This window comes from Terrapene carolina, unplaced genomic scaffold (genome assembly GCF_002925995.2).
Source record: "Terrapene carolina triunguis isolate 2854851 unplaced genomic scaffold, T_m_triunguis-2.0 Scaffold53, whole genome shotgun sequence".
Taxonomy (NCBI): domain Eukaryota; kingdom Metazoa; phylum Chordata; order Testudines; family Emydidae; genus Terrapene; species Terrapene triunguis.
The window spans coordinates 9,034,196-9,052,205 of NW_020664404.1; the positions used below are offsets into that span (position 1 = coordinate 9,034,196).

Here is an 18,010-nt window from a genome sequence, read left to right on the forward strand (position 1 = left end):
CTGTGACTTTCTTTAAAACATCATCAGCAAAATATATTTCTTGAATGGTTCTTATTCCCAAACTGGGTCTCTTTTATGGCCTGCTGCCATTATAGGTTTTCCCTTCTAGTGAGAGAATGGTATGGTAGATCTCAAATCAATGAAGGCTACACTCAGAAAGACCTAAAGACTTCTGGAATATGCTGCTCAAACAGTTTCACTTTTGTTTCCACTGCCTGTCCCTCCCTTCTCACATTTATCTCCAGACTTCTTCTGCTTGTCCAGATCTATTCCGCCCCCAACAATCTTCTATTCATTGAACTTTTTGAAATTTTGCACTTTTAGAGAGAGGTAAGGGATTGACTCTGTGTACACAAATTTGCAGAGGGACAATAGGGTTGAGGTCTGTTATTTCTCACCTCTATATATTATTTATTTATAAACGTGTTTTGCTGTTAACAAGCATGTTATCTCTGGAGACACAAATCCACAGTTTGAGAACTGCAAAACTAAGCATCTCTGATGATATCTTCTATACTGAGCACTGAGTCCCATTGGGTAGATAGAACGATTAACCTAAATAATCTATACAGAAGCCCCTGGAACCCCATAAGATTGGGTCCCAATCCATGAACTATTGGAACTCATTTACAAAACTTTTCTTAAACATTACCTGAATATATTGTCTCATACTATCGAATTAGAATTTATAATCCCTACTCCATGATGAGATATCTTTGAGCTATAATGTATCTTAATTAAAACTATCGTTAGATAGTTTTTTTCTCAAAAAGCATTTTATCAAAAAAATCCGATTTAAATAAAAAAATCTGTTTTTAAATTTTTTTTTTTTTTAAATCATTGATTTTTATCCACCGTCAGCCTGGCAGTGAAGAACTCACTCCTGTGTCTGCACATAGGCCATGTCCCCCGGTGCCTGCTTCCCAAGACCCATTCCCAACATGCCTGTCACACATGCTTCTACTGTAGCGTGTGTGTGTGCGTGTGTGTTGGGAGTGGATGGTTAGTGCAGGTAACTGTGATTGTTCAGCCATTGAGCACAATCGGCTCCCATTCTGACACCCATCCACACTGCTACTCACTTCCCTGAGGCCTTGCTAAGCCCAGTAGATAGGAACGTTGCTGCAGAGGATGTTAATTGTAGTGCCCAGGATGGAGCGATCAGCCAGAGGCATAGGAAACCCTTTGTCCTCCTCCTCCTCCTCCTCACCCTGCTCAGGCGTCGGGATGAGCGACTTGAGCTACAGCAGGAAATAATAAAAATTAAACACACACATCAATTACCCTGCACCCTTGTTTGCAGCAGGAATAGACACAGGCTATTGACATTCCCATATATCTTAAATCCTAAATGGCAATACGATACACACACTAAGTTTTCTCCTAGTGCCCACTATATTTTCAGCACCTTCACTCTGCCTGTGAGGATGGATTCCACATCTGGAGGGCTTCCCACATGGCCACTGCTTCTGAAGCAACAAAAATTTCTAGCAATGCTGCCCCGGCTGGTGATATACAGGCCAGCCTGTTTTAATGGGACATGGAATTATTTGAATATCAATATGGGAGGCTGTGAAGGCTAGTGATTATAGCAGATGATGAAAGATTCAGGACTCCTGGGTTCTGCTCCCACTTCTTGGAGGCTGTATGGTCTAATGGACTGGGAATCAGGACTCCTGGGTTCTCTTTTTGTCTCTGCCATTAACTCAGTGTGTGCCCTGAGGCACTTATCAGTATTTCTCTTTGCCATCAACCCCCCTTAGGGCTCTGAGGGTCAATCAGTGTTAGCAAAGCCTTTCCATGCCCTCATACATCACATGCTTTATGAGTGCAAATCATTCTCACAACAGCTGTTGAATGTAAAAGATCCAAATAGAGGAACAATTAAACTCCAGATGCTACTGTGAAAAGAACAGGAGTACTTGTGGCACCTTAGAGACTAACAAATTTATTAGAGCATAAGCTTTTGTGGGCTACAGCCCACTTCTTCGGCTGCAGAGGCTACTGTGGAATCACACACCAGCAACTAGACATACACTAGCCTATTTTGCATGTGTAGCTGTTTTTGCTGGTCCAGCTGATGCATGTGCATAACTCCAGGTGTCTCTGATGCACCATCCTTTGGAGGGTTTAATCTTTGGAGTCTAAATAGCCTCTTATCTCTGTTATCCATGTACTATCTTCCACACACACACACCCCCACATTCTTCTGTTGGCCTCAGATTCAGCATTGCATGAGTGCCATTTCCCCCAGGCATTCCTATACCTACCTCTATATCCAGCATGGTTCATACTGAGTGTGCATTCCTGGCTGCTCACCTGGAGATGCTGGTGGAATGCCTTCGCAGTGGTATCCAGGCCCTGAATGTTCTCCTTGTCCATCTTGGTGATGTAGCAGGCTTGGCCTTGCCAGGATTTGTAGCTGATCAGCAGCTGTTTGCAGACAGAGCACATGGTGATTTATAAGCCCTGGTTTCCTATCACTGCAGCTCCCCGCTATTCACTGGACCTGAATCACCCTCTCCTACTGCACAGCCACTTCTGCTTCCGCAACATCACACCGTTCCATCCCCCTCATGATGCTGAGCCCAGGAGCCTCCTAGACCCTTCATTGGCCTTTCCTTTTGAGACTTAAAGCCATCTGATTGAGATGGGCCAGGGTCGGTGCCATCACTCCAAGCCCTATCCAAAGTGTGGGGTTGGGTAGATAGGAGCTGGGTCCAAACCTCCTAGGAGATTGGTTTAGCAAGATGAAAATTGAGGCTTTGCAAATCCAAACCCACCTTCTTATTTTGCTTGTCTCCCCTGCACCCTCCTCCACCACCTTCCATCCCACATTGACCAATGAAGACAACACACCATCCTTCTCCCCTCATAGCCCCAACTCTAGCCCCATTCACTCCCTCTCTCACTTGGCTCTTCCTCTCTGGTCATGTTCCTCTTGTGGAGCTGGGTTTTCCGCATCTCTGGCAGCACCCATTTCCTCCCCTACCCACCAACCCTGCATCATGACAGAGGAAGAGGAGACTAAGACAGGATTCCCGTGTGCCAACACGTGCTGCTCCTTGCTTGTCCAGAGTGCTGTCTGTTGAGCGACCCAAGGGCTTTCCTCCCAGGGACTGACTCCCCTGCTCCATTCAGGGGCGTGATGCCGCCCCACTGAGGCTGGAACCCCTTCTGATTTTGACTGGAGGGGCTGGCACCCAGCAGTGCCTAATAACCTCTCAGAGTGCTTCTGTTCTAATGCAGCATCGCCACGTTTGTACTCGGATGCCCCGGCCATGCATGGGTTAAAAACAGCCTCACTCCCTGGACAGGAGGATTCAATGCAGGATCCCGGCCTCATGGCCTGATGGCAAGGGTCCGTTCTGAAGCACGCCCCCTGCCAAGCAAGCACTCCCTGCTTACATTACTGTAGTCGTACACCACTGTGCCCGGGTCATGGGTTCCTGCATCAATGTGGAAAGTCGCCACCTCTTCTTCCCAGTCCATGGAGAGCCGCAGTTGAGACTCTTCCCCTTCCAACCCCTCAATGGTCATTTGCAAAACCTAGGAGGAAATCATAGAGCCTAAAGAGTAAGCAGCAAGGAGAGCAGGGGGTGGGAAGATACGGAAGGGATGGGATGTCTATCATCTCTGCTATGGGTTCCCTGCATCAAAAAGCGCAACATTGCTCCATTCTAACCCATTTGAAACTCAGCCATTTCAAAGGGCCCAGGGACATTTTGCAGCTGCTTTTCATTTCTCTGTTGCTTCTAATAATCAACCCTGTTCCTTCCCTCAAGGCTGGCCAGGGCCCCAGAGTCTCTCGCAGAATGGGAAGGGTAAGTTTATTGGGAAGAGACTCTCAAGATTGATTTTGTTTCTCCTAAATGTTCTCCTGCTAACCCAACAGAACGAGGCCTCCCTATCTCTTCCCTGCTGTCCACACGTATTGTGATGCAGGGTAGACAGGATCTGTCCCAATGGGCCAGGATTTCAATCAGCCCTCTTGGAATTAAATGTGACTGCAACATCTTCCTCTGACTTGGTCCTTGACTTTGCTCATTCATGGATGCAATCTGTCCCCTCTGTGCCAATTCTGTTTCCTCCAATGAATGACTGCCTGAGTCCCCTCTGCACCCAACAGGACCCCATCTGCTCTCTCTGCACCCGTGCGTGACTGCCCCAGTTTTGTTCTGCATCTCTGTGCATCTGTCCCCGCTTTCTCTGCCTATTGCTAGACTTGGGCATGGTGACAGCGATCTCTTCTGCAGGGCTGCAGCTGTCCCCTGGGCACCTATGCAGGGCCGTACCCTTTGCACAAGTCCCCTTTGCACCTACACAAGGCTGCACTATGGTCAGCTGCATGGATCCCCATTGCATCTGTGCCTAGCTGCCGCTATCCCCTATTCATCTATAAACTGCTGCATTTGGGCATGATTTTAACACTTTCCTTTGCACCTGTGCACAGCCTCAACTGCTCCTTCTCCCCCTTACTTACAGTCTCAGTGTGTTCCTGGGTCACGTGCAGTCCCAGCAGCAGGGCTCCCAGGACGACCACAACTATCAGCACAATGACCACCACGATGATTAGGATTCTCTTGATGTGCAGGGGGCAGCCAGGGAGCTTGGGCAGACGGCAGAGTAGCTTAGGGAGGCAGCAGAAGACACGTTTCCAGCAGCTGCAGCAGGACTTGCAGCTGGGGCAGCCTGGGCAGCAGTCAGTGCAGCTGGGGCAGCTGGGGCAGCAGTCAGTGCAGCTGGGGCAGCTGGGGCAGCAGTCAGTGCAGCTGGGGCAGAGGTCCATCTCTGAATCCAGAGCATTGTAGTGCTGGGGACACAAGCAAACAGAGAGAGAGAGGTCACTGCAGGAGGGACTGAAATGCAAAGCAAAAGGGAACAGGAGGAGGTGGAGAGGAAAGGGGTGTGAAGATGAGAGCGAGGGAAGGAGACAGGACTGGGGAGAGAGAGACAGAGAGAAATGAAGTGCAGGCACAGTATTTGGGCCTGGGACGGACCATGGTTTTAAGTAGCATCTTCCATGCTCAAGAGTGTCTCCAAGTGCTTTTTAAAGTAGCGAGCTAGATCCCAGCACGGTGGCTGACTCCGTAGGCAAGATACCTTACTAATAGCTCCTATGCAGTCTCGGGCAATAGCCCCGGCTTTCTGGGGAGAAGCACTGGTTGAGTCAGCAGGGTCATACCCCCTCCTCTCTCTGGGGTTCACCATTTGATAGTTCTCATGCACCCTTAACAGCTGCCAGAGTGGTTACATTTCAGAAATGTGCGGTTGGTGACTCTCAGCCAGATCTGCACCCAGCTGAGCACGGCAGCTCAACAGGCATTGGGGGAACCAAGGAAGCAGGTGAAATGTCTTGTACATCATTATGGACAGGTGCAAGTACAGAGACACACCTGGAGACATGCATACACACATACGAAGACACACAGACACACAGGTTCACACGCCAACCCACACCCTGCAAGCTGGGAGGAAAGGAATCCGCCGCTGACTCATAACCGTAGCTGGGCACTAGAAACTATTGGAGCTGCAATGTATGAGCTACGGGGGATGTGGTAGCTTTTTCATGCCCTTTGCTAAAACCCAGCCTGGGGAGGAGGGGATGAGGCTGAGGCTTACCAGCGGGTCCTCAATCAGAGCCTCCTCGATGCTGATTTCCATCTTGCTGCTTCTCCTGTGCCACTTGGACATCTCCTCAGTGTGTAGGGCAGAGAGAGACTTAAATAGGGGACCTGAGGTAAGAGAAAGTGAGGGGGGAAGGGATGCTGGAGTTCCCCAGCTTCTTCTGGCTACAAATCAAGTTTCTAATTCACTTCATTTTTGTTTGTGAACCTGTTTCCCTGGAGCCCTTCAGAGCTGGGTTTCTGATAAGCTCCTGGGCCCGTGTCAGTTGAGAGTCTCCGAGGACACTTGTCTCTGGGCACATGGGCCTCTTAGTGCCCAAGAGCTGCAACCACAGGGGTTCTGAGGCCAAAGTCATCCAGCTCCGAGGGGCTAGTGCTGCCCTTCAGGCTGGAGTATCCGGCCCGTCGATATGGCCATGGCCAGGCTTGGCTCAGTGCCCCGAGTCTCTGAGCCCCTCTGGCACCTGATGGTGCTTCAGATGTTCAAAGCAAAAGCCGAAAATCAAAAGCCTTTCACGAGAGCACTAGTCGTGAGTGCCCGGGCCCTTATCGGAGTGTGGGCAGCCAGGGGCCTTTGGGGAGGGGCCTTGTGCAAAACTCCGTCATTTCCAACAAGTGTTTGCACCACCACCTTGCCCAATCTCTCCAAGGCGGCGACTTCAGGAGAGATGGAAACTTCCTGGGGCTAACACTGCTGCATCCTTGTGCTACCAGGGCTGCAGTTTCCTGCTGTAGGCTAGGTGGGAGCATGGACACCTCAGGAGCTGGGAGGGGGTGAAGAAAGGAAGCTCTGAATGGAGTGAGACCTTCAGCAAGGGAAGCTTGCAGGGATGCACCTGCACAGAGATGTGGAGCATAGGTACCTTGGAAAACTTGCCCCTGGGTACAGGACCAGCGCAGGTCCCACATATGCCCCTGCTGAAGTGGGACTTAGGTGATGCATAGTCATAGCCAAGAGTGCAGGGGACTGGACTAGATGACCTCTTGAGGTCCTTTCCAGTCCTATGATTCTAGGATTGTGAAATTCACCCACTGAGTGAACTGATCTGAGTCATTAAGACATGCCAAACTCCTAGGGTGAAATCAAAACTCCCCTTAACTTCCTTGGGGCCAGGATTGTGACCCAGTTTTGTAAAGTTATTTAGGTGTTGCTGTGCAGTGCCTAACTGATTTAGCAGCCTAAATATCATTTTCAAAAGTGATTTAGGCACTTAGGAACCAAAATCCCATTGACTGTCAAGGGAATTTTGACTTTTAAATGCCTAAATTTCATTAGAAAATGAGATTCAGGCTCCTAAATCAGGTAGATGTTGCAACCTTTAAAAATCTGAGCCTTCACCTTTAACTCCAGCTGGCCTACAGCCAACCCTGAACTCACATCTGGCCTTGACCTACCTGCTGTTCTAATCCAGTTATCTATCTATGAGTATCAATATTGCCATACATCACTGGTATCTGAGCGCCTTCCACATAAAATCAATAGCACTAGCGAAGTCTCTGGTTGATTTCATGGAGTCTCTAGCACTTCTTCCTTTTTTCAGGGTAAAAAACTGTTTGGGGAAGGGATTTTGTTTTTCAAAATTTTATCAATTGACTTTTGAGGTTTTGGGTTGATTTGTTCCAGGGTAGGATTTTTAGGTGGTAGTGTTTTATTGGGTAGAAGAGGGGGTCAGTGCTGGGGCTTGGGATCCGAGGGGGGTCAGAACTGGTGTTTTGGGGTAGAGGAGGCGGTCAGGTTTTGGATTTTAGGGTGGGTCTGTGTTGGGGTTTGGAGGTAGAAGGCAGTGTCAGTGCTATGGGTGTCTGTTGTATGGTGAAGAGGCCTTTTCAAAGGGGAAGGTTTGGCAGTGTTTCCTACAGACGGTCAGACTTTCTGGATTTGTTTGATTTGCTTTGGGACTTTGTGTCATAGTCAGATCCCTTCGACAGAGAATGCTTTATCTCCAGCTCTCAAGGGCTTCGTCCTGGGCTTTGAGATCTGCATTGCCCCAGTGGACCCCAGCTATCGTGGTGGTTCATAGATCAAAAATCAGCCATTGATGTAGCTGGGGCTTGAGCCATTAATTGTTTTTAAAATTAAGAGCAAGGCCTTAAACTGGGATTGGAAGCTGACTGGGACCAGCAGAGGGACTTGAACACAGGCCTGATGTGCTCACGGCAGCCTGAGCCAAGGAGAAGGGGGCAGCTGCATTCTGTGCTAGCTGGAACCTGTGTATCATGTTCACATTCAGATACATTGAGTTACAATGATCCAGCTGGGAAGGGATGAATGCAGAGATCACTGTGGACAGGTCCTCAGTGGGAGGAAGTTTCCTAGTGAGCTGGAGGAGAAAGGAAGGCATTGGTAGATACTCATGATACCCAATCTTCCAAGCTTAGCAAGGAGTCCAACAGTTCCAGGGGTCACATCTCTCTGATGAATGGAGCCTTCAATGGAAGGTGGAGACACTGCCTCGACCAGTTCTCCAAAGCGTTTCCCCTTTCCGACCAGCATCACTTTGGTCTCGCCAAAGTGGGCCCAGCTGCTCTTCATCCAAGAGCTGATCTCTTGCAGGCATTCCAACAGTTGGCCTTGAGCTTTCTCCTCTTCTTCCACTGTCCCAGAACCCACAGCTGCCAGCACAGACCTTGAGAAAGAAACGGTTGCACATTCCTCAACCCGTAAGAGCCAGGAGCTCCCCAGCCTCCCTGCTCAAGGGCTTGGAGGAGCCTGCGGATTTGCTGTCTGACTCCTGACAGCCCTGGCTCTGGTTTCTGCAGACTCTGAGTGCCTGCCAACTGTCAATGGGAAGGTCTCTGCATTTTCCTTGCTCTGTGCAATGTGTTTTCTTAGTGATGTTTGAGGGAGGGAGGGAGAGAGAATCAAGTAGCTCTCAGGGCCATTTACCCTCAAACATTCTTTATCCTGGAGAGAGTCCTTAGAATCCTCATCCGCTCCATTTGCTGCATGAAGCCCATCCCAGACATTCTCTTCTCCCCACACCCGCCCCGCTCCTCAATCGCAGTGGGAACATATTCTTGATCTTCTGCCTCATTACGTCACCTGTGCGAAGGCTGATGTTGGGTAACAGGCAGACCAGGGACATCAAATAATGGAGCTGAGCCGGGGTTTGTTGACATCTCAATGGCTTGGCATTGCAACACACTGACACACGGGGGACTGGGGCTGGGATGCTGATTCCACTCGGCCCAGATCTCCCAGCACAGGCATCAACACAGAGGATGGTGTCCTACTTCTCTGGCGGCTGAGTGAGCGATTCATAGATTCCCAGGCCGGAAGGGACCATTATGATAATCAAGTTGACCCGCTGTATAACACAGGCCACAGAACGTCCGCAGAATTCCTAGATCAGATCTTTTAGGGAAACATCCCATCTCGATTTAAAAAGTGCCAGTGATGGAGAATCCACCACGACCCTGGGTAAATTGTTCCAATGGTTAGTTACTCTCACGGGTAAAACCGTACCCCTTATTTCCAGTCTGAATTTGTCTAGTTACAACTTCCAGCCTGCTTCCTATTGCCAGGGGTCGAAGAGCCGTTTTCCGTTTTCCAGGTTTGTTCCACTTGGCACTGGCCAGTGAGCTCTTTTGTTTAACTGGCAGGTCATTGTCAGCCTAGCCAATTGCGTTGTAAGAAATCCGGGGCTTAGACCCCTCTTCCTATGATGGTATCTGCCAGTTCTAGGGGAGATTGACCCTGCCTGACAGTTTAACCCTACACTGCTGGTGTTCAATCTCGGTCTATCTCCCTAAGATGTTACAGCAGCGAGTTTTAATTGGTTTAAAAGTTTCAAGGAGGGTATCACATGAAAAATGTGCCTTTCCTGTTTCATCACTTGTTTCCTAAAGGAGATGGTACCAAGCTGCAGAGTGGGATCTTAACTTTCCCAGAGCTCGGGGATGTTCAGATCCAAGGTTGTGCTTTAGGTTGGATAGCTAAGGGGAATCTCTGTCCCCTGCCAGTTGTTCTTCTGTTCCCTTTCCAGGGCTAGAGGGTGAGACCATTATACTGATGCACAGATGAGCAGAGTCAGCACAATCCATCCACAATCGTGCTGTAGTAGTGTATGTGCACGCTGACAATGTGACACACACACACATACTGCTATGCATGCACACACTATAACACCCCATACATATACGCATGCCAGCACACTCACTTATGCACACCCACAACCACGTGCACAGACGCGCATACCAACACACTTCTACAAACACGCAGACACAGAGTCCTGTGTGGAAACACACACATACACTGGGACATATGCGCTCAGCTACAGACACATACAAAGACACGTATCACCAACACTCTCCTGTACAGATGCACACTGACATCCCTCCACCTCCTGGAGGGGTTGGAAAGCATGGTGAGATAAATCATTTTAAACTGGATTCTGTAATGAATGGGGAACCGGTGGAGCTGTCTGCAGGGGAGGACATGGGTTCACCTGGCCGTGCTGTGAAGGCCTCAAGGACAAGCCACGAGCTAGGGAGAGCTTCCTGTGCATTGTGACCCATCCTGTTCACAACTCTCTCAGCTTGCTCAGTTTTTGTTTTGTGGTTGTGGCAGCTGCTGGGCCACCTGATGATCCCCATCTTCCCAACTCTGCAACCTGAGCGTCCAGTACCAGCACCAGGCCCCCTTGATGCTGCATAAAGAGTCTGACACAACAGAGAGAGGCCAGAAGTACAATAACACAGGAGTCACCTGAGTGGATCTGTCCGCAGACCCGCCAAGGCCAGTGTCTTGTTTCTGACAGTGGCCAATAGTGGATGCTACAGACGGAGCAACCCCTCCATAGGTCACCTGACCAAATTTGCAATTGTGTGTGTGTGTGTGTGTGTGTGTACACACATATTTGCATTTCTTCCTTCTCCCCTGCAGGAAGCTGATTAGCCCCTGCAGTATGAGATTATCTCACCCCTAATTGAAGATAACAGCAGGGCTGGGGTTTTCCATTTGTTTCATGGGGAATTGTGTGTCTAAATCCCAAAGGTGATGTTGCAAATCTCTGCCCGGGTTATTATTTATCATATAATCACCCAGCCTGTTTACAAATCCAGCTCCAGGATCGATGTAATAACCGGATGCGTTATCTGTGTCCCAGCTGCACTGAAATCTGCTGAGTGATCACACACGGCGAGGAACATTCAGCTTGTGCAGAGGGGCCAGCGCAAGGGCCAGGCACTACTGATGTCCTACTTTAGCCTTTGTCGGAGGTGCACTGCCAGTCACTTGCCCACAGTCAGATAGCAGGTCAATAGCAGAGCTGGGAATAGAAGCCAGACCTCCTGACTCCCAGTCCAGTGTTCTATCCACTAGACATCACTGCCTCTCAACATGTGTGAATTTAATCAAGGCCCTGAGCAGTTTTGATTTAATCAATACCATACGGCAGGATCCAGCAGAGAAAAAGACAAATCTCTCTAAGAAGAGAATAAAGGAAGCAGCATGTTGGTTCTATGGAGATTTTACTCTTCAGACAGAAGCACAAACTCATATACGAAACTCTCGTTTTATTGCAAGCGCCACCTGAAAATTCCCAGCTGCTTTGTGTGGCAACAGAACAAAAGCTTTGCAATGGCTGGAGATCATGCAGCCACCCACCCGCCGGCCCACGGGCCGAGCTTAGGCCCAGCTGTGCGGTGATTGCACATGGAACGTAGTCATCATTGTAAGAGAGAAGCCCCAGCGCTGTGGATACAAGGGCGCCATGCCCATCTCACTGGGAAGTGACTGCAGGAATGCGGAGCTCAGACTGCACGGGGACCTGTAAGATAAATGGTGGAGCATGAGAAGTTTGAGCTACAATAGCCGCAGCCCTAAGAAATCCATACAGAGAAAGCCACCTGTGGCCAGGTAACCTTGTTTGTTTTCCATCTCACTATTTATTATTTGCACTATGGTAGTGCCCAAGGTCCCAATTGAGCTTGGGTGCTGCATTGTGCTAGGTGCTGTACATACACGTGCTGAGGTCTGTGCCCCAAAGAGCTCACAGTCTAAATGGATAGGACAGCCAGAAGAAGTGTCATTATCCCCCTTTCACAGATGGGAAAACTGAGGCAGAGAGAGAGAGAGAGTAAGGGCCAGATTTTTAAGGGATTTCAATGAGAGTTAGAGGCTTAAACACCTTTAAAAACCTGGCCCCATGTGACTTGTCGAGGGTCACACAGGAGATCTATGGCAGAGCAGGAAAGTGACCCCAGCTCTCCTGAGTTCCAGCCCAGTGCCTGAACCACAAAGCTACCCTTTGGCTTTTGTTATATTTTATACACCTGCCAACCCAGGCAGCAGAGCAAGTGCTTCCCAGCCAAGTCTGCAAGCGAAAGGGCCAAGAGGAGGCCATCCCCCACGTGCACACACAGTCCCTTGGGTTCTCAAGCCTGATTCCACCCGTGCCACGTAAAACTCTGCAGCGATGCTGCTAACGAGTCAATGAGAGACTGCAATGGCCTCCTGCTGACTGTTGCATTCTGGTTTCTCTGCGCAGAGCAGGTGGAAGTCTTGTCTTTTTACCAGCCGGATGGAGACATTTCTTCTGCATCCTGCTTGTCCGGAGCCTGGTGGTGATTTGATGGTTGGGAAGGGATTTGATTGGTCTCTGGCAAAGAGCTTGTTGCTTTTGCAACTCTGTGTGCGTGGCGGGGGCGATCCTCTGGCAAAGGGCTTTTGCAACTGTGTGTGTGAGTTGCTGTAGGCAGTTCTGATTGTTCACTGAGTAAACCCAGCTCCCCTTCCGATACCCAGCTGCTCTGCTGCTCACCCACCTGAGAACCTTGCTAAGCCCAGTAGATGGGAACGTTGCTGCAGAGGATGTTAATTGTAGTGCCCAGAATGGAGCGATTGGCCTGGGGCACAGGGAACCCCACCTCCTCCATCTCTTCACCCTGTTCGAGCTAGGACAGGAAATAATAGAATTAGATATGCATCACCCCCACACATAGGGTGACCAGATGTCCTGACTTTATAGGGACAGTCCTGATATTCGGCGCTTTTTGTTATATAGATGCCTATTACCCCCCACCCCTTGTCCCGATTTTTCACACTTGCTATCTGGTCACCCTACTCACACACCATTACAGGAACTATAATTTATAGCCCGGGCTGGGGGCCTAGGAGTTTACAATCCTTGGACACCATCAGGTGCTAATCGTTAACAGTATGTGCTCACGTCGTCGTTTTTTTCCTGCTCTGGAAACTAAGCTCTCAGTGCTTCAGAATAGCTGTGGGAGCATCCTGTGCTGTATGAGGACGTCCAACCCACCCACCACTACTCTCCTGCACTAGCAATGCTCTCCTTGCCCAAATATTAGATTATCCTACCTTGCCAATACATTGATCGAGCTGGTACAAGAGAGGCAGTGTCTTCTAGCAGCGAGAGTGTGGAGGTTTGGGGTGAGGACTCCTGGGTTCTGTGCCCAGTTCTGCCACTGCCTAGGCAGGCGACTTTGGGGAGGTCACCTTCTCTTCCTGTGCCTCCACTGTACCCCGAGTAAAAGGAGTACACTGCTGACTTGCGCTGCACCTCACTCTGTGTGCATGTGATTCAATTACCAGTCACAAAGCCTTTGGAGAGCCTTCGCTGGAAGCCATTTGATAAGGGCAATTCATTCTTTGCACCCCCTTGTGGTTGTATGCATTGAAAACTGTGCATGAGGCATGGAGCAATTGCTCCTGTGCTGGCCTGAGCCCATTTTCCCCAGGATGGGGAGGTGGTGATCCTGCAAATGCCCACCGTGGGGACAATGCACTTAACAATTAACAATGCAGTCACTGGTGGCACACAGTCACTGTAGCCTCTGCCTGCTCTGTGCAGGCAAATACTCACCAGTTGCTTTGTTTATAAGTTTGGCTCTGACACCCAAATTCAGGCCTCACAGAGCAGGGTGCAGCACCTACTGACTTCAGTGGGAGCTCAAACTGCGTACACCCAGGCTGGTGCACTCTGACTGCAGACAGCTTTCTCCCAGGGACTCAGAGAGCAGCCTCCAGCCTCTGCAGTGTTTTAATCTTTCACAAGTTTCTCACTCCCAAGTGCCCTTTCTCCCAGCACTCCTGTGCCCGCCTCTGTACCCGGCACAGCTCACACTGAGTGTGCATTCCGAGCTGCTCACCTGGAGATGCTGGAACACCTTGGCAATGGTATCCAGGCCCTGAATGTTCTCCTTGTCCATCTTGGTGATGTAGCAGGCTCGGCCTTGCCAGGATTTGAAGCAGATCAGCAGCTGTTTGACAGAGCACAGGGTGACTTTTAGCCCTGGCTTCCCATCCTGGCAGCTGCCCAGGTTGTATTCACTGGAGCCGAATCACCCTCTCAAACTGCACAGCCCCTTCTGTTCCACCATTGTCACCCCCTCTCCATCCTCCTCTTGTCTGCTGAACATGGTGCTCAGCCCAGGAGCCTCCTATACCCCCCACGGCCTTTCCCTTTGAGACTGTAAAGCCATCAGCTCGAGATGGGCCAGGATTGGTGCCGTGTCTGCAAGCACTCTCCAAAATGTGGGGGTTGTGTAGATAGGAACTGGATCCAAACCTCCTTGGGCTTGGTTTTGCAAGATCGAAACACAGGCTTTGCAAACTCAAACCCACCTTCTTATTTTGCTTGTCTCCCCTGCACCCTCCCCCACCACCTTCCCTCTCACATTGACCAATGAGGACAGTGCCCCATCCATCTCCCTTCGCTGCTTATTCACTCACTTTTTATTGCTTGCATTAACACTTGAGTGTTTTTCTCTCTCTTTATTTCCCCTGGGACCCACTTTTCTTTGCTTACTAGCAGCCAGGAAGTGATGTCAGAGTGTGGTCAGTTCACAGCCAGGTGTGACATCCGCATAATACTGGGCCCAAGCCACACAATCCAGGTCTGGGGGTGGGATTTTGAACACCCCAAATCTTGGGTGTATTCAGATCTGGGGTTTTGGTTCGAGCTTGTCTCTAGGGTCCATACACTGGCTTGGCTCAGCCTGAATCTGCGACAGTTATATGGGCCAGGCTGAAATCACTGGCTCCTCTACCTCTAATCAAGAAAGTGGTAGAGACTCCAGGGATTCTAACCTGCTCTAGTCCGACCGGCCAGGTCTCACCCAGTCTGAGCTATGGGTATAGCAATGAATGTTCCCTGTAGCTCCAGCCAGCTTTGCCTGGGTGGCCCCCTGTTTGGAAGAGGCTCCCCCGAGCCTAGTGAAACGAGCGTGCCCTACTTACGTGGTGGTAGTCGTACACGACAGTGGCTGAAGAATTGATCCCTGCCTTGATGTGGAAAGTCCCTGTCCTTTCTTTCCCACTCATGGAGAGCTGCTGCAGGGACCCTTCCCCATCCAGGCCCTGGATAGTCATTCGCAAAACCTAGAAGGCAAGGAAAGCCACAGAGTGAGGCGTGTCCAGTGCGGGGGGCTGGGTGGGTCAAAGCAGAAGATGTGATGCATCAACCATTCATTGCCTATACGCTGAAGAAGTGCCCTCTTTCCCAGCAGCACTCCCTTCGTCCCTGCTGACTCAGTGCGGGCAGAGACATTAGTAAATCGGAACCCCGGGCTGCAGTAGCTTCCCGTTTCAAGGTACCTCCTGAAACTTTGCTGAAGTCTTTCGCTTCTTTGCTGGCCCTGATAGTAGAGCGCTATTCCTCTAGTGTCCCAGTCTCCTCTGCAGCTGTCTGTGGTTCCAGCTGTCCTCTGTGCTTGTCCACAGCTCCACTTGTTCCTGCTGCCCTTGTGTACTGGAGCAGCCTCTTTACCTGGCTGTTCCTGCCTCTTAGCACTGGTGCACAGGTGCATTTCCCCGTCTTCTTGAGTTCCCTTTGCAGCTGGGTGTGGCTGCACCAGCCCCATGCTGTAGCAGCCCACTTTGCCTGGCTGCATCTGCTTCCCTGTGCTCCTGGGCATGGCTGCCGCAGCCTCAACGTGCCCCTGTCCCCTCTGCACTGGCACACGGCTGGACTTGCCCCTGTGAACCACTGCCCCCGGGTTTTTAACGCTGTACTTACCGTTTCTGTGTGCTTCTCGGATATGTGCAGTCCCATCAGGAGGAAACCCAGCACAACCAAGACTATGATCACAACCACCACCATGATGATCAAGAGTCTCTTGAGGTGAGGGGAGAGGCAGGGGATCCTGGGGACGGGAGTGTAGTCCTGTGGGAACAGAAAAGAACAGTAACAGCAAGAAGAGCTGATGTGGGTATGCTGGAGGGACAGGACCCCCCCCCCCCGCCCCTTTATTATATGTATTCCTGTAGCACTGAGGAGCCCCAGTCATGGCCCAGGACCCTATTGTGCTAGGTGCTGTACAAACACAGAACAGAACTGTCTATTCTCTGTTCATTGCCATACCGGAGGGGCCTCTATCAGAGCCTCCTTGCTGCTAACATCCATCTTGTTTCTTGTTCTGCAGACCCTGGCCGCCCCTGTAGTGCTTCTCCAGCGATAAAACAGCCCCTGGAGGCTCCGTGGCTGGAGAGGGGCTTATATAGGGGACTCTGAGATAGTGGAGGGGCGGAGGGCAAGGGGAGGGCATGCTGGAGTTCCCCAGGCCCTTCTGGCCACAAGCCAAGTGTTCACTTCATTTTTGTTTGTGAACCTGTTTCCCTGGAGCCCTTCAGAGCTGGGTTTCTGATAAGCCCCCGGGCCCGTGTCAGTCGAGAGTCTCCGAGGACACTTGTCTCTGGGCACATGGGCCTCTTAGTGCCCAAGAGCTGCAACCACAGGGGTTCTGAGGCCAAAGTCATCCAGCTCCGAGGGGCTAGTGCTGCCCTTCAGGCTGGAGTATCCGGCCCGTCGATATGGCCATGGCCACGCTTGGCTCAGTGCCCCGAGTCTCTGAGCCCCTCTGGCACCTGATGGTGCTTTAGATGTTCAAAGCAAAAGCCGAAAATCAAAAGCCTTTCACAAGAGCACTAGTCGTGAGTGCCCAGGCCCTTATCGGAGTGTGGGCAGCCGGGGGCTTTTGGGGAGGGGCCGTGGGTCAGTCACATTCTGTCCAATGTGCTGAACGGGTCATGGAGTCTGATCCTTCAAACACTGGAGTGTTCCCTCTCGGTGTCTCGTCCCAATGTTGTCGCTTCCACATGTTGCAATTAGAGACAGACCCAAACCAAAGCTCTGAGCCACCCTCTCTCTTGACACTGAGGGCTTCAAAATCTGGTCTCAAACCTGGATCTAAATAATTGCAGCTGTGGACAGCCTCTGGGGTAAGGGACCTTATACTAATAGAGGTGAGACCTTTGACAGGGGAAGTTTGCAGGGCTGCAGCTGGGCAGAGATGAGCTGATTTCTACAGCTCACTGAATGAATGCAGGCACTTCCTAACACACCAGCTGGTCCCCAGTGAATTTTGACCTCTCTGCTGTTTGACAGCTAACCTCTGACCCTGCTCCAGGTTGATCTGACCTTACAGTTGTTTTGCAGTTAACCATGGCCTGACAGCTGCTCAGCCTGACCCTGTCTGCAGCTGATTGCATAGGCCTTATGACAGAACATAAAAGGACTGGCAATGGTACACAGCTATTAGGTCCCCAGCTTCCCCGCCTGAGGCCTCGGAGCCTGCACAGAACGGAGGTTGCTCCTTTGTGCTGGTTTTGCAGTGGGGGTGCTGGCCCAGCCCTCAACAGGAAGAGCTCTCCTTGTATTTTTCTTGCCCTCAGGCTATCAGGTGCACCTTGAGCTTCAGGACTGCCCCCAGCTTCCTGCCCTGCTTCCTGGAGAAAGTACAGATGGAGCAATGATGAACCCTGTGCACTGAGGCCCCTTCCAGTGAAGGGGAGCTGGGCTGCCCTAATGTGTCCTGCCCCAGATCCACCCATCCCTTCACTCCATAGCTTCTGGCCATGTCCCTCCCTTTGCCGTCTCCCCTCTCCTGCCCCATGGGAGCTTAGCTCCGTGACAACCCCAGGACTTGCCTATCACTTCTCCCCCTGCCTTGCCTCCGCTGGGCCCTGGGACCCTTGTTTGTTTGTTGTCAGTGTCCTGGCCTCAGGCCCAGCTGCGGAGAGTAAGAATGCCCTCTATAGAGCCATCCCCTCTCATTGTTAGCCAGGAGAAGGCTGTGCCTGGGACGGGAGCCACTGTTTGGCGTGTGCCTCATGAGTCACTCAGCTCATCATAAAATTATCCAAGAGCAGCTCAGCAACGACGTGTCAGACGGGAGGGGGTTGGGGAGCGTACGGGGTGGTGGTGGCGGTGGTGGCAGGAGTTGATGGGGGAGGGAATCGGGGGCATAGGTAGAATGCTGCAAACCCAGGGGCACAGGGCAGAGAGATCGGAAGGAAATGAGCAGGCAGGGAGGGCAAAGCCGTGGCCCCCGCTTCAGGTGGGAGGATGCTGCTGCAGGTGAAGGCCTCTGTACTACTGGCGAACGGGAATGAGTGTGATGGGGAGGGTGAGTCAGCA

The 18,010-nt window shown here is 50.9% G+C and overlaps 1 protein-coding gene across 1 annotated transcript; it reads right to left on the reverse strand.

Moving 5' to 3' along the window:
* Positions 1–1,088: 1,088 nt before the first annotated feature.
* Positions 1,089–15,997, reverse strand: SFTPC (surfactant protein C). Its single transcript, XM_029912741.1, has 10 exons — positions 15,956–15,997; positions 15,611–15,757; positions 14,833–14,973; positions 13,702–13,853; positions 7,989–8,254; positions 5,623–5,735; positions 4,484–4,813; positions 3,409–3,549; positions 2,320–2,433; positions 1,089–1,241 (listed from the first exon to the last, which is right to left on the reverse strand). The coding sequence occupies exons 1-10, from the start codon at positions 15,995–15,997 to the stop codon at positions 1,098–1,100; spliced, it is 1,590 nt and encodes a 529-aa protein (XP_029768601.1). The 3' UTR covers positions 1,089–1,097.
* Between the last annotated feature and the right edge of the window lie 2,013 nt (positions 15,998–18,010).